We start from the raw sequence: 15977 nt of genomic DNA on the forward strand, positions 1-15977 counted from the left end.
TAGCATGCACACCAGAGTCTAAAATATACTCAATTTAAACTGAAAGACATTCATCATTGTGATTGTGATGACAAAAAAGTAGAGACATATATAAAGCCTAGGACCTGGGACCAGAATGAAAAGATGAATGCGGATGAAAAGAGAATTTGATTGCACTAAAAGTGCAGATGGGAAGGAACGAGGGGGAAAAACAGAGAGTGAGGAATAACACAGGGAGAGGAACAGAGGATCTCCTTTGATGGATTAGAGCAGTCTCTGGAAGAGATAGATTAATCCAAACCATCAGAGACTGACAGCATTATGGGGAAAAAAGAAAATAAATGACACTGGCATAAAGGCCTTAAAGAGGATGTGACAGGTACAATTATTTGCATGAAAACATCACATCTGCCATTAGCCAAACCATCATTTAGCTGTGTATAGTCCACAAAATATTATTATGCTTAACAGTTGTTTAAATCCAACTTCAATTGCACAAGGAGATAACTCATTAGATCATTATGAAAATCAAAAATTAAGCAAATATGCAAAGCAGGTATGTGAGGAAACATTAGCAGCAATACCTTAAATCTGTATGAAGTTACTGGTTTCTCACATCGTGTGGGATTTATGCAAACTCTGTTTAGATTTAGAGGCATGCATTTCTGCTCAAATGTTGAAAGGACCCACAACAGCATTTTTTATCAAGGTAAAGTCTAGACTTTAACAAGGACAGTTTCCACACAGTGATTCTTTTTTTCTGCCAAAGACTTGCTGCTTTTCTTTGGGAAGTTATCCTGTCTTTAACTCAATTTTTGAGGCAAGCTTCCAACTGTCAGACAATAGTTGGCAGTTGTGTAACATTTGACTTAGAAGACATTGGTACACAGATCAGTTCATGGTACTGTCCATGACCTCATTTTGAACAGGTTTTCACAACGTATTCCTAGGTGAAACGCTAATATGACTCATATATTACCTGATCTGGCTGTCTTTATATTAACAGACTGGAAGCCTCCATTCAGTGCTGAAGTGTCAATGATGTCCGAGTCAAAGTCACGGTGCGTCTTGCGATATACAAAGAGTGCCACGATAGCAGAGATGAACAGGCACATAATCACGGCGATGACGATACCCACATACAGAGCCACATCGTCTGTACTCGGGGCAGCTAGAGGAAACACAAAGAGACACACAACATGTTAGATTACCTTACTGTGAACTGGAGGCAAAACATTCTGAAGAGGAATGCAATGAGTGAAATAAAAGGATCAAGGGATATATAGCAATGCTGCAGAACAGTAAAGTAAAACTAGGAATACTTTTGAAGGCTTTCAGGCATTCTTAATGTTTACATCCCCTTCACGCTATCATTGAAACACAAAGGACAACCACTATAGGTTCCATTTCAAATGAAATGTTCAAGTCGCCCTCCAGCTGGTTTTATATGGTAATTTGTCTAGACAGAGACACAGAGAGATACAGAAACCTTTCATTAAAAAAAGAGTGGCTTGGAATCTTAAAACTTAATAGGGTTGTTAATTATTTTACAAGAGCCCCAACATCCTTTTTCAATTTGGCCTGCACTTTAATGGTGTTTCACTGAAAAAGTAATTCGTGAGTCGTGTTTTAGAAGAGAGGAAGGGACAGAAATTTTAAATTTTGAATTATGTAGAATGAAAAACGCATAACCCAACACTTAAAGGAAGAATGAATAACGAATGGAAAGGATTAAAGGAGTCCGGTTAGGAGAGCACAGGATAAAGACGTGAAAATAATTGGAGAAAGTATGCTGCAGTCAGAAAAAGTCTTAAAATAAAGCACAAGAGCAGATGAGGAGTGAACATACAAAAATAGAACAAGCTGGCAGACAGGTTGGTGAATAAGATAAAAAATGAGTGGATAAAATGCAGAGCAGCGATTAAAAAAAATATAAGTGAAGCTCAGTAAATCCTGAGTGGAAGAGAGAGAGAAAAATAAATCCTACATATTTAACATTAACGTTATTGGAGTCTTACACTTTAAAGCAAAAGGTTCATAATCATGTCCTCTACAGCTCGTGGGAGGGGATTTGTGTGCAGCTATTAAGACGCCAGAAAAGTATAGGAAACTCCTTTTAATCCACCCTTAAAGTTGAGTAGCAGATAAAAGGCTTTTACCTACAAACAGCCCAAGTTATTGCTGAAGGATTTGTTGTTGTCACACCAAAGCAAGTTCACAAAGCATGAACTTGATTATGCATGAGTGAACCCTTTGATGAGGTGCACAAGTATGATACACACAAAAGCTTAAGAGTGCTGGTTAGTCATTTGCCACTTGAGGGAGCTGTGAACCACACTGACCGTCTCTGGTGGCCGTGCGGGTCGTGCATAGCCTCCATTGACACTGCTTCTCAGGGAAGGACAAAATCCAACCTGAGATGGTGATATTCTAATGTATGAGTACTTTTTGGATGTTTATTGATTAATGACTTTGAATGAGAAGCTTGTATAACAGCTAGATGTTGAAAATTAAGTTCTACTATCCACAGTACCATATTATACTTATAGTCTGGTAATTATCCTCAGTGGTCACCTGACATGAGGCTGGGTAAATGCTGGACAGGTCACATTTCTTCACAGGGTTACACAAACACACAGGACAAAAACTCATGCAAGCACTCCCTCCCACCAGTGGGAATGTTAGAGTAAATAATTAATGCAAAACGCATGTTTTTGTACAGTGGGAGAAATCCAGGGTACCTGAAGAGATCGCACACATGCATTGGGAGACCAGGAGGAAAGACCCTCACTATTGTCAGACTGCTTCAGAGCAGCTGGGGCTACAGTAGCTTGCCATCATAAGTGTGTGAGTGTGCCCTTTGAGATGTCAATTTGATATAAATATTAGAAATAAACAAAAATTTTAATATATAATTAAACTGAATTACATTTAATAGGATAACATGCATTAGGAATCACAAAAACATAAACTACTGTCTAATATTTAACTGACTAAATTAAATGCATGACATACATACAGTTTTGAAATATCAAACTTAATTAGAAATCTTCATTTCCAGTCACCAATTATCTTCTAGTTCTTTTTGCTGTGAGGTCTTGGATTCATAAAGCTGTCCTATTATCAAAGTCCCTTCATTTGGCAGTAGGGAACAGAACTGCATAATCCTCTTAGGCCTCCAGTTTTTGATCTTAATTATAATAATCACCATCTCCTTATGGAATCTTTCTCATAATCCCACATTAACTTAAAGGTGTATAACTTTATAGCACACACAATATGTGCCAGCTACAGGAAATACATGTTTTCCCCTCTAGAGCAAATTTTCCATTGAATGATTTGGGAAACTTCTGTTTGTTTCCATATTTTTGGTTTGAAGATGAATAAAAAAAAAGACATCCCATATGGGCTTCTACCTGCATGACTAAACTACCTACAACTGCAAAAAATAAATTTATTTAATGTAGATTTTTGCTTAACATTCTCTCCCTTCTTTTTTATTTTGTTTAAATCTTTGGTGCATTTCTTCTGTTGCTCTGATCTTACAGGTAAACAATACAACATAAACTAACCTATGGCATCTGCAAATGGTGCATGGCGAAAACCAATATTGCATGGGTCATTTTCTCATATTGATCTCATTACTTCTTAGTAATATCTTACTGAGCAGCTCACATACCAGGTAAAAAAGCTACAATGTTTCTGTGAATCATATTAAAATAACTCACTGAATGTCTAATGAAGCAGGGTTAATATGAAACAATAAAATGTTATTTAATTTAATTCAGTTTGGTGATATAAGGAGATTTTTGGTCATCTCATTGGGTGCTGGACTCATGCCTTTATCTATTATTTGAAAACCTAGGCATTATTTGACAAGTGTTTTTAATTAACTAAGACTGAACATTATTGGTTATTTTGTCAAAAGAGTGCTGCCCCGACTTGGTAATTTTTTTAGCTACATTATTAGTTTATTATTAATTGTCTTAAACAACTGTTATAATTATTAATAGCCAAAACCTGACTCCAAAGCACAACACTGTCATTGTGCGGCCTACTGACCCAAAGTGAGAGACTGTTTTAAGGCCCAGGAAATCTTTGCAGAACTTCAGAGGTAATTAGCTCATTAGGGTGTGAAACCATGAGTTTCCTTAATGACCTTTTTCACTTTATTCTAATTTTCTGAGACACTGAATTTTGGGTTTTCAGTCTCTGTAATCCATAATAATCAAAATAGCAAGTAACAAAGACTTAACTCTATATGTGATAACTATATGAGTTTCACTCTCTGAGATGACTGGGGAAAAATAATGCCTTTCTAAACAATAATTAAATTTTTTAGATGTACTAGTATGTAACAAGACTTTGTGTTTTAAAAATGTGATCCATTTTAGACTCATGTCTTTTGCTTTGCCAATATTTGCAAAAAGCTACACATCGATGGGACAGGAACTTGAAGGGTTTAGAATTAAACAGTGTTGATTTTTACAAAGACAGACTTGTGGGCTGATGAGATACGCAACTTCTTTCGCAGAGATAATCAGTTTTACTAATAAGTTTTACTCAATACTTCCCAGTGAAGAGGCAAAATATTGCCTTTTTGTGTTATTAGAGCTCAATGGATTCAAATTTTTTCTCTTTCACCAGCGCTGGCTTTGCATGAGCAGTCAGCACAGGTAAATAAGTTACTTTCCCAATGATTTGTGATGGAATGAAATGTCTGGCTGTTAACAATTTACCTTATCTTGTAAAAATATCTTGAAATCAGGAATAGTTTAACTGTTTCTGCATGTATGTAAGTAACCGCTGCGTATATTTAAATATTCACAAACCAGAGCGTGTAAGAATTTGCAAAAAGGATATGCTCTCTTTCACATGCACTTGATGACACACATGGGCTATCAAAGCAGAAGCCCCCAGCTCACCCTCTCAGTTAGTAGCAATCACTATCTATCGATTGTCTGAGGTTTTTGTCATTCTCTGAGTCTGTTCAATCTACCACGGAGAGGATTTAAACAAGGGGGGGCAAGGATAACTCAGATTAGCTCGTTTCTATCTTCTGTGTGATTCACATCCAAAGCAGAACTGTGGACAATCACTATCTGACTCTCATTCAACTGCCTTTTTAATCTTCTTTGGCGCAAACATGCAAGCACCACCCATACAGATCCCTGGTAGACGAATCTACCTATAAAGTGACTAATAGGGTTCAATTCAAATAAGAGTATGCAAGAATACAGAGATTTAGAAATGTACCTGTATTTACCTTACATGGTGAATTTGGAGGGGATATATCAATACCAAGAAAATAAGTGTAATTTAATTGTCAATCAACTGCAACCTGAGTTCATATTTACAGTGCAGCCAGAAAGTATTCAGTGTTCCAAATTGGATTAAATGAATCCCTTTCCTCAAAAGTCCACACACAAATACCCCATGATGACCATGTGAAAAAACATAGCTACCACCACGCTTTACTGTAGGGATGGTATTGGCCTGGTGAGGATCTGTGCCTGGTTTTCTCCAAACATGACACCAGGCATTCACATCAAAGAGTTCAATCTTTGTCTCATCTGATGAGAGAATTTTGTGGCTCATGGTCTGAAAGTTTTCAGTTTCTGCCCAAAAACATGAGTTCTAAAATATAAGCCAATTCCCTCTGCTCAATGAATCAAGTTCATCCTCATCGGTTTTTTACCCTAACCTTCTGGATCTAAGATAATCTTCTACTGCCAAAAAATAACGTTTTTCGAAAACATTAAATGTGCATTTGGATACGCATATATACACTGTGGTTCGTTTTTGCAGCTTAGGTGAAAATATTCTATAAAACATCCAGTGAAAGGACTGACTTCACTTCTGGAAGTGTAAGTAAGGATGGTGCTGTCACAGGAACCTGCTGAGTTCAATGAGACTTCAGTGTGGGAATCAATATTTGGAAATGATCCACAGACCTTCATGTGGTCAAGGTGGTTGTCAAACCGTAGAAGCACCACAGTGTTGGGGGGTGGACTCTAATACTCCATGTAGCCTATTAGAGAGGCATTAAAGACATAATGAAGGAATTCAGAATGCATTATAAACAAGAAACCATCAAAATGCAACATTTTGCTGGAGGTTAATATCAACCTGTCCTTTACTCATACTGTTTATAAATGTGTGATATACAGTCATTCGGTCACTTTCAGTGACTTTGAACATGAAAGGGTTGTTGGTGCCAGACAGGCTGATGGTCTGCTTTCTACAGAAACTGCTAATCTGATGAAATTTTCATGAACAAGAATGTCTCTAGTTCATTCAACATAGATAAAATATTCAATAAGCTGCAGTTTTGGGGATGTTGTCTTGGTGTTAACAGATAGGAGATAGTGATTAAAATCTATGTCAAAAGTAGGAAAAAATAAAAGTGAAAATCAATTTAAGTGGGCAGAGTGTGGCCAGGTGTTAATGCACTGAGCTTGCAGCTCCATAACCTAGAGACAGATGTTGCATGCAAGTAGTCCTTGGTTATATTGCACTCACAGATATTGCAGCAGCTTTAGCTATATACAGGTATGTGGAAAACCACAAAGTGCAATACATCAAACCTTTAAGCAGAACAGCTAAAGAAGACCACACCACACCAAGTATGTCTGAATTCAGTTCAATTCAAATTCAAAAATACTTTATTGATCCCAAAGGAACATTAAATCCCTTGAAATAAAACTCCTTAAAGCTATGAAAAATAAACTAAGGCTATAATTCACACAAGACCATCAAATACGGACAAGAACAGAATGAAAAACATTGTCTGGTCCTGATTTCAAAATTAATAGTCAAATAGTAAAGAGGAAATTTAGTATAAACATGACTGTCAATTCACCCTCTCTTACACCAGTGGTTCAGACTTTAGGTGGTTCAGCAGGATATTTTCTTAGCACAGTTTGTATCTCTATAAGAACTGAGCCTTGTTTAAATCCTGCACTCTACCTTAGTATTGCTGCTAAACTAGTTTATCCCTTTATAATAACAGCATATTCTTTTTCTGATGGCTGTATCAGGAAAACGAACATCATAACCTCAAATCATATCAACTGGATTCTTGAACAGCAAACCTTCAGAGTAACCAAATCTCTTTCTAAGTGGATGTTTTGGGACATAGTGTAATGAAAAAGATTTGCACGATGGATGTTTCCCCTGGTAATCTCCAGTAACTATGTGATGATTCCAAACAATAAATAGAAAACGAAGCTTGCAGTGACTTTCTGAGTTCAGTAAGACTTTACAAGTGGGATCAATATTTGCGATTGATCCACAGACCTTCTTCTGGTCAGGGTGGATGTCAAACTGTGGAAGCACCATAATAAAGTTTCAGTCTGGAAAAAACAAACAAAAAAAAAAACCTTATGGTCACATGCAGCCCTCCTCTCTAGTAGGAAAGATATTATCAGTCACTTAAGACTGCAATATAAATAAAAAACAAGAATAGAGAAAATCACTTTGGTATCTTTACTTTTGAATGGTTTTTGTTTGGATGGTCATTGAGTGGGCCATACTAGAAATACATTTGGGACCCCAGAAATAAGAAGTGACCATGTCAAATGATTGCAGCTGTTTTAAAGAACAGAAGAGCACTATGGAGGAGTGTTTGCACCACAATAAATGTCTAACTAATGAAACAGAAAAGACAAATGTAAACACAATTACAACACGTCATTCTGATGAGAGGTGCTTTATATATCAGAAATAGAATGACACACTACTAAATGAGCTGACTGTTTCCGCATTATTTGTATTCTGCATCTGTCAGCCTAGTACTGTTAATTTTGCAAAACCTTCTATTATAGTGAAACTGTTTCGACAGACAGTACTTGCACTAACACATTCAAGACACTCAAGGCTTTGAAGATCCAAAAAAAGCCCCTCTCCAATGAGAGCAGTCAGAATGAAAGGCAGACATCTTTTCCCTCTTGCACTTCTCACTCTCTGTCTTGTTCTCAGTTTGAGGTCATTTTCTCTCATTGTATCAGAAGGAAAAGACAGGTGATAGAAGGCCGGGAAGACCACTAGAAAAAATACAAAGGACACCACGAATAGTGGCATCAGGGACAGTTATAGTTAATAGATATTTTTAAATCCAATCAAACTTTCTCACTCAATATGAAACCTATAAAGAACATTTAAAAATTCATAATTTAGACTTGACACATCAGAATCTCTCCAAGACTTTATTCACATCTGACACATTTGGTCTGCTTTAAATGAACCAGAGATAGTTTCCCTTGTTGACCTGGGCCTTTGCTGCAGGTGTGAATACACTCATCTCATTCAGCTTGCAGCGCACATTTAGTTACACCATTCCAAAAATATGAAATATTACATTGATTGAAACTGGTACTTCAGTTGTAATAACAGCGCAAATGTGCCCAAGAGAAATGCAACAAGAACTTCTGAAGCTTGTTTATCTGGGTCTGTGATTTGTTCCACCCTGCTCCCTTCTGTACAATGGGAGCAATGATCATCACCAGCATGGCTTTGTTAACATATTATGGTCCGCTTGCCATAAAACAAAACCACACAAAACAACAAAAACAAAAACAGTCGTCCAGACTTAAAAAAAACTGACCAAAGGGCTTTCCTGATGTGACTACACCTTAAGATACTGCAGCTGGACAAACCAAGAGGAGATGTGCAGCCATTCCAGTTTACATTCTGGACCCAGTTTAGCTTGATGCAAAGCTCTTAAACACAACACAACAAAGTTTTGGCTATGCTGATGCAAAGTTGGAAACTCTATAAAAATAAAAAATAAAAAATCACAGCTGCAACAAACTTGCATATAGAGATTCAAGCTAACTGGTACTGGATTCATAGCTGAGACAGAAGGAGAGACAGCAGTATTGATTAGCGGAATAGAAGTTTTAAAAATGTAAGTGCAACAATAAAATAAAAACAAAAAGTGACTGCTCACAGAATGAAATGGCTACATGAAGAGAACTGAAATAAAAGAAAGATAGATTATTGTAAAACAAAACATCAACTTACATGGAATTCCCAAAGCACTCTGTTCTTTGGGCTCAGTGGACTTCTGAAACAATGAACCTTGGGACAGGAAAAGAAACGGATGGTGGAATGAGAAAAATGAATATAAAAGGACAACAAAAGTAAAGTAAATGAAATCAAATGGAACAAAAATGAAAGAAGAGAGACATGCAAATGGCAGTATTTCCTGCCATGTCAGTTTAGTCGTGCAAAAATTGATATCCAAAAGGTTTGCAGAAAAGCTTCTAAGACCACAAAATGGAAAAAAAAAAAAACATTTAGAAACCATACATATGAAACATGGGTCATCTGGTGTTGTCAACCTGGTTGAAGGAAACAGGAGGTTTTTGACATACATGAACTTTTGATGCACTGATGTATTATTGAAGAGTTGGTATATAATTGATATAAAGCTCCATAACAACATGGTGCACTTAAAAGCTTCTTGGCAGAACACCTGACTAAAGAAAACACTGTGATTCTGCACTATAAAGAAAGACATACTGACAAGGTTAAGTGGGGTGATAACCATATACTCTATAAACAAATTGTTACACTTGTAAAGTTGGCAGGTAGTACGTGCCATTTTATTTTATATCCTCAGGTGAGGTGAGAAGCTTTAGGCATAATTTTAGATTTCTGCTCTAGGCAGTTTGACTTGTTTTGGTGTGATTACGTTGCATTTAAAGATAATTTATATGCCAGAAATAGGCCACACTTTGTTACTTTATGAAAAATATATATAAAAAAATATATGTATCAAAGAGGCTTAATTTTTAAACTGTGGCATACAAATGCAATAAATAGGCTTCAAAAGTCCAATATAATTGGCAAATAGAGTCCAAATGTAAACGGTTTTGTGGTGGCCTCAGAGGTTTTTTAGACAAACAAAAAGTGAACAAACAGCATGATGTGGATAAAATAGCACAGCACACAGGTCCAGATTATAGTTGTCAAAAAGATTAAAACAGGGTTGGTATGGTATATATTTGACATAAAGCTGTTTAGGGTTGGTCAACTTGGTTTCAGTTTTGATAGTATTCCCACAGTGGCTTCTGTTAAATGTACTTTCTGGAGCACCTAAATTTTATTTGTAATCACCCAGCTGCAGGTGATTTTTACTGCCCTCCATGTATGCTTGGTGTAACTATCCTTTCTTACTTTCGGAAGATCCTCCTGTTAACCAGAATTATTGAAACCTTTTCTGTCAGCTAAAAGCTTTACTTGCTACCTACACCTGCCTCTTGACTGGGTCACTTTATGACAGTGGCTTCAACTTCCAAAGCATTAAACATCCCACAAAGAACTGAATAACCCTAATATGGAAATGGAAAATAAATTCATTTCCTCAAATCTAACCAGACATGGACATCCACCTATGTTGACAGGCCCTTATAAGCACAGCCTCCACCTAGAGAAGCAGCCATGAGGCCCACAGCAACTCTGGAGGAACTACAAAGATTCACAGCTCAAGTTACAAAAAAAATCGGAAAGTCATCAGTGACTGTAATACCATGATACAGTTCCCATATGTCATACAGGGAACAAATAAATTGTTAGACGAAGTGAGCTTCTAGGTCATTCAAAATTATGTGTCACTGCTGCTTAACAATACACATTCCCCTATAAACATTATGAAACATGGTGGTGGTAGCATGATGCTGCTGAAACAGTGAAGTGGATAAGAGCTGATGGTAAGACGAATGGAGCTAATTAAGGTAAATTATGAAAGGAATCCAGTAACAGCTGGCAAAAGAATTAAGATTTAGGAAGCAGGAACACAAAACTTGACCTAAAGCCTGAACTGTGACAGAATGGCTAACACCGTTCAACAAAGGACTGACTTAGAATTTTTTATTTACAAATCAGAAAAGGAATTCATATATTCTTCTCCCTCCTTTCACTATGCACAACTGTGAGCTGGTTTAGTTTGAGAATGCAACATGAGAAAATAGATGTGCAAGTTTTGCAAGGAACCATGTAAGCTAAGAGACACATCAAACACAAATATTCTTTATCAGACTTTTTATATGAGAAAACACAAGTAACAGCAAAGGACTCAAAATAAAAAAATGCCATGACTAAAAAAAAATGAATTAGTAATTTAAGCAACAAGCCAGGAGGAAGATTTGTTGTTGTAAATTTTGTAATACAACTGTGCATCCAAAAACCAATAATGAAAACACAGTTCTTGTAAAATGACGCATACATGATTAAATGACAGCATACACAAGAGAGGTTTAAACAAAAAGACGAGCCCAAAGGAGACCAAAGCATTTAAAAAAAGTTGAAAAAAGTTGCTGAAATGCCATGCAGAAAACATTGCTAAAAGACCGCAATGGGAGGAAACAAAATTGGAATAAGTAGAGCTTTTCAGGGATGGACATGGATCGTTTGTTGCTGTGCAGTACCTGCAGATAGTTTCACATGAGAAAAGAAAAACACAATGTATTGTTTCATCCAAATTCAAAAGTTACATAACTGTGAGCATTTCTAGTGATTACTGTGGTTTTAGAGGCTGTGCTGGAGATTAAATTTGTTCTGGTAAAACCGTTGTGCAGCATGTATATTCATGGACAGGAACACAGTTCGGAAAGAAAATGTCATGGTCTCCAGGATGACCTGCTGGAGCTCAGAGTGCATCTCATCCGAGAATTGTGATCAATGTGTCAGATAAAAGTCAACAAGTTAGAACATGAGAGAGAAAACAACTGGTAAAGAAAATCTTCAAGTCAAACACACACGCTCACCCACCCCCACACACACACATATGAAGCTCACACGGGGATATCTCTCACATAAACACATCAACACAAAGATAAAAGGATTTGCAGGGCAAAAGTGAGGGCAAATGGATTTCTACCTCACAGAGTTCAAGCATACAACTTTTAGAGGAAGAAGGCAGCAAAAGACGATGGAGCGCACAAATCCGGAGGGGGAGGTGAAAGAGAGAAGAAAACGAGGGAGAAGTGCTTCTGAGCACAAAGTCAATTATAGAGCACACTATCTAAAACATTAAATCCCCCACTAAATTGGCAGTGCCTTATCAGTTCATTCAAACCACTAACACTTACAGTTTAACTGGGTATTTTTAACACCAATGGGAAAGGCTTGCCACACATACTGGGAGGGTTTTTTTTCTGCCTTTGTAAAGGCTACAATCCAAAAGAACAATCTTTCATAAACTGAATGGATTTATGTCACAAGATTTACCTTATGCCTTTCAAATATACTGTAAATACACTATAAAAACGCTGTGCATGCAGGAACACCCTCTAATAGTCACAGACAGTGCAGTCCATACACTGAGACAGCATGCTTCATGGATTCCTGTTATTGCTACAAGAAACAGTTGAAACATTAGTGCTGACATAAAACCACAACTGTGCAGTCATTTTACAGGCAGGAAATCAATCAGGGGAAATGAGCCGAAATCTATACCTCTTTGGGTTTTATGCCAGATTCTGTGACCACATACATCACAGGTTGCAGGAAATGGACGGATTGGAGATGTGATACAATATATAGCAGGGTCAGTGTAGGCAATGGTGCTTATACAGTAAATTATGTCGATACTGTGCTGAAGAATATATTTATTTAGGAATAGTATTGCATCATTATTTAAATATATATGCCATGGCATGTTTCCTGATTGCATATGGGAAAAAAAACTCCTAATGTAGCAGGTAGGGTCATCCCAGCAAACACATAATAGAATGTGGAATAATGGAATTAATAATTGTAAATCGTACAAAGACATGGGGAAAATAAGAATGGGAACAAGGACAAAAGCAACAGTACATTCAGCAGTGAGTGAAAGAAACCACAGAGCTTAAATATCATGGAGAGGCATGCAAGCCAGGTTTGTACAATCAATGAATCCAGTACAGCTGTAGAAGAAATCTAGGCAAGGTACCAAGGGAAGTAGAATAATGGGCACAGGAGAAAACTGAATGGAAACAGCAAAATGATCCAAACACAAGTAAAATCAAAAACACAAACACTTGTGGGTCATGAGTGGAAAGTAAGGTAGCACATCAAAACAGTTCTGAAAAACTCACAAAAAGCTTTTCTAGAAGACAAACTAGGAGAATGCCCTGTTTGCAGGGGTAATGTATGTAAGCAGGAACCTGCATAGAGACTCTCAATGTCAGCCAGGAGGTGGAGACCTAGGGAACAACGTGGACCTGTGAGTCCAACAGAAAGTTCCCAGATTTGGAGTTGGAGCCCAGAATGTTGGAGCTCACATGAACACCCCATGAGAGAAAACTCAGAACCAGGAGTTTTCCCTAAGAAAACAGAAGTCAAAATGTGTCCTGTTTGTCAGTATTTTTGGTGCAAGACTGAGAAAAGTATGTGTCATTCTCAAGACTTTACTGAACCATGACCACCTTTCTGGGCTTTAAGAATGGCTATTTCTCCACCTGGAATCGAACCACGTTACAGGTACATCCATGGCCTGCTCTTTGGTTTCTGCTTGGACTTTCGGTGGCTGAGCTGAATTTTGTGGCAGCAGCATCAGAGCCTAAGCCTCAGCACCAGTGGTTTCAGCAGCCTAACCCCGTGTGTCACACTCACCATAGTGGTCATCATCGCCAAATCACCACCACTCTCTATCCACGGTGTGTGGCCTATGCCTATAGTCATGCACCTCCTGTCAAAGCAGCAGTGTATCACCTTGCTCTGAGGACAAGGGTCTGCTTCTGATGCCTCAGACAAACTGAACCCACACCTTATCACCATGAATCACCTAAGCCCACTCATTGTCCTGTCCAAGTACTTGAGCTTGCTTCTCACCTCAAGCTGCTGCCATTTCATCCACTAACACGTATGTCATCACTTCATGTTTCTGTTCCTGAGTTCTGTAAGGGTGCCCTTGTCTTACTGGATTCTACGGTCATCTTGTTGTTGATGAGAGCCAAAATGGAAAGAGCGAGAAAACTGTGTGCATTTAATTGGAGGACTTACAGACACACACAAAAAGAATGTATTGGAAATTGTCTTCTTATTATAGAGTCCCTAAAAGCTGAAAAACTTGCTACATATCTAGATTTAAAAACACTTAAAAATTATAATAATGGGCATTAGATGTAGAATGTTTAGAAAGAGGTATTTCTGTTTTCAAGTTATTTTTTATTTCTCACTCTTTCAAACTTCCACACATCCCTCTCCTACCCTCTTGGTATGCTTGTCTGCCAATTACTCTGAGCACACGGAGCAACAGGCACTGCTCCCACAAGTCAACAAATATAATTGCCTCCACCTTGGAAAAAAACTGCTGCTGTTAAATTGTGTCCATTATGACTCAGCACACATTTTCCATGCAGGTTTTTAAATTTACTGATGTTGGAAGTGACTAAGTTGTGGATGACAATTCCACATCATTATTTGCCATTACTTTAATACCAAACCACTGTTTTTGACTTGAGTAAGGGATGAGAAAGTGGGAAGATTAAACTTAATAATGTCATTCAGAAACCCTCTTGCATTGTTGTTCTATTTGGTGACTCATCTACAGTGAGCAAAGGAGAAGAAAGCACACAGTGGGGCAAAAGCAAACGACAACTGAAGGGAAGTAAAACTTCTCAGGAAAGATAAATAAAATCCATTTTGACAACATGTTTATGAGACAGAAAGTAATGAAAAGCTGGTGACTGTAGGGGAAAAGCGAGCTGACACATGAGCAGGTAATGAGGAAAGAAAAGAGAAGTCGTTTGAGAATTATACAAGAAATGAAGTCTCAACATGTGAGAAGGCTCCCTGTCCTGCAATTAGCACAGAGAAAAAAGACTAGAATATGGTGGTAAGTAATATACTTAAAAAGGAAAGATCAGAACATCACTAACCCTCCCGCAGTCTTAGTGTGACCCTTAGGAGCAGCAAATGTCACAGCCAGACAGCGGGGAAGTGATGTCACTGTCATGTGTAGTCACCTGAGTTCCCAATCGTCAATCATAGAATCCAGTTGTATTTATCTAATTCTCAAAAAGAAAAAGTCATAAAACCGGCAGACTGTGCACAGGGTAAAAAAATCTAAATGACCCCATCTCTTAAAAATGAGTGAGGTTTAATATTATTAGAATTGACTGTTCAAACATTATATGTATTTAGAAAGGACAATTGTCATCACTGTTGTTATCCATGAGCTGAATTTATGGCCAAAACCAAAACATTTCCAGTGCAAATATACTCGCTTTATATTCCTACAAAATACTACATCAAATTTGTAGAAACAGTTGCAGCACATTCAAAGTGACAGAGCAAGTTCCAACAGGTAGTGTGAAGGAAAAAACTGCGACTAAAAACCTGGAGGACCCCCGCAGTCCTAAAAACAAAAGTTGGACTTTGGTGCAAAACCAGTAAATGGAGGAGAGTTGAAGAAGTTGATCAGATGGGATTTAGAAAAGAAAATGATGGGTGACTCACTCTGGTTGTCATTTATTAAGATGGTGTGGCTGAGGCTGTAGTTGGCAGCTGCTGAAGGTAACTAATAAAGTAACTTCCAATCTGACTTGGTTACTTTTAAAATCAAGTGATAAGTAAAGTAAAAACGTACGTTTTTCAAAGACTAACCAAAGTTAGTTCTTGAAGGTAACTAAGCCATCACTGGTTACAGCTAATCAGTGAATATTCTCTGTTTACTTTTTGCAAAAATGATGGTGAAATCCTGTTTTAGAGCCACAGTTACAACAAATAAATCAAATTAAAGAGCATCATTTTTTGTCATGCATCTAGTTTCTTTTGATTATATTTTCGGACAACTTACTTTGCATACAGAGCCCGTCGGTACAGTTTTGAGACTGGAGCACCAGGCCCTCACAATCCTTTCCACCATTTTTAGGTGCAGGGTTGTTGCACTCTCTTCTCCTGTACTGAGTGCACTCTGTCCCGCAGGCTGACCACTTACTCCAGTCTGTCCAGACTCCATCCACTATTGATGAATCGAAGGTGAAAGAAGTTAAACCAGTTATAAGTAA

At 37.6% G+C, this 15977-nt stretch overlaps 1 protein-coding gene across 3 annotated transcripts in view; it reads right to left on the minus strand.

Annotated features, from left to right (window-relative positions):
* The window catches only part of LOC122827889 (netrin receptor UNC5C-like), a 193340-nt gene that overhangs the window by 25295 nt on the left and 152068 nt on the right, over positions 1 to 15977 (minus strand). For 2 of the 3 annotated variants that reach the window (XM_044110983.1, XM_044110981.1), the window contains exons 8-10: positions 15767 to 15931; positions 9004 to 9060; positions 959 to 1150 (exon numbers count right to left, since the gene is read on the minus strand). In XM_044110983.1, the coding sequence (XP_043966918.1) occupies positions 959 to 1150; positions 9004 to 9060; positions 15767 to 15931 (414 nt within the window). The remainder of the gene's footprint in view (positions 1 to 958; positions 1151 to 9003; positions 9061 to 15766; positions 15932 to 15977) is intronic. The other variant, XM_044110982.1, reaches the window with a different exon arrangement.

The sequence above is a fragment of the Gambusia affinis genome, linkage group LG03, assembly GCF_019740435.1.
Source record: "Gambusia affinis linkage group LG03, SWU_Gaff_1.0, whole genome shotgun sequence".
Taxonomy (NCBI): Eukaryota; Metazoa; Chordata; class Actinopteri; order Cyprinodontiformes; family Poeciliidae; genus Gambusia; species Gambusia affinis.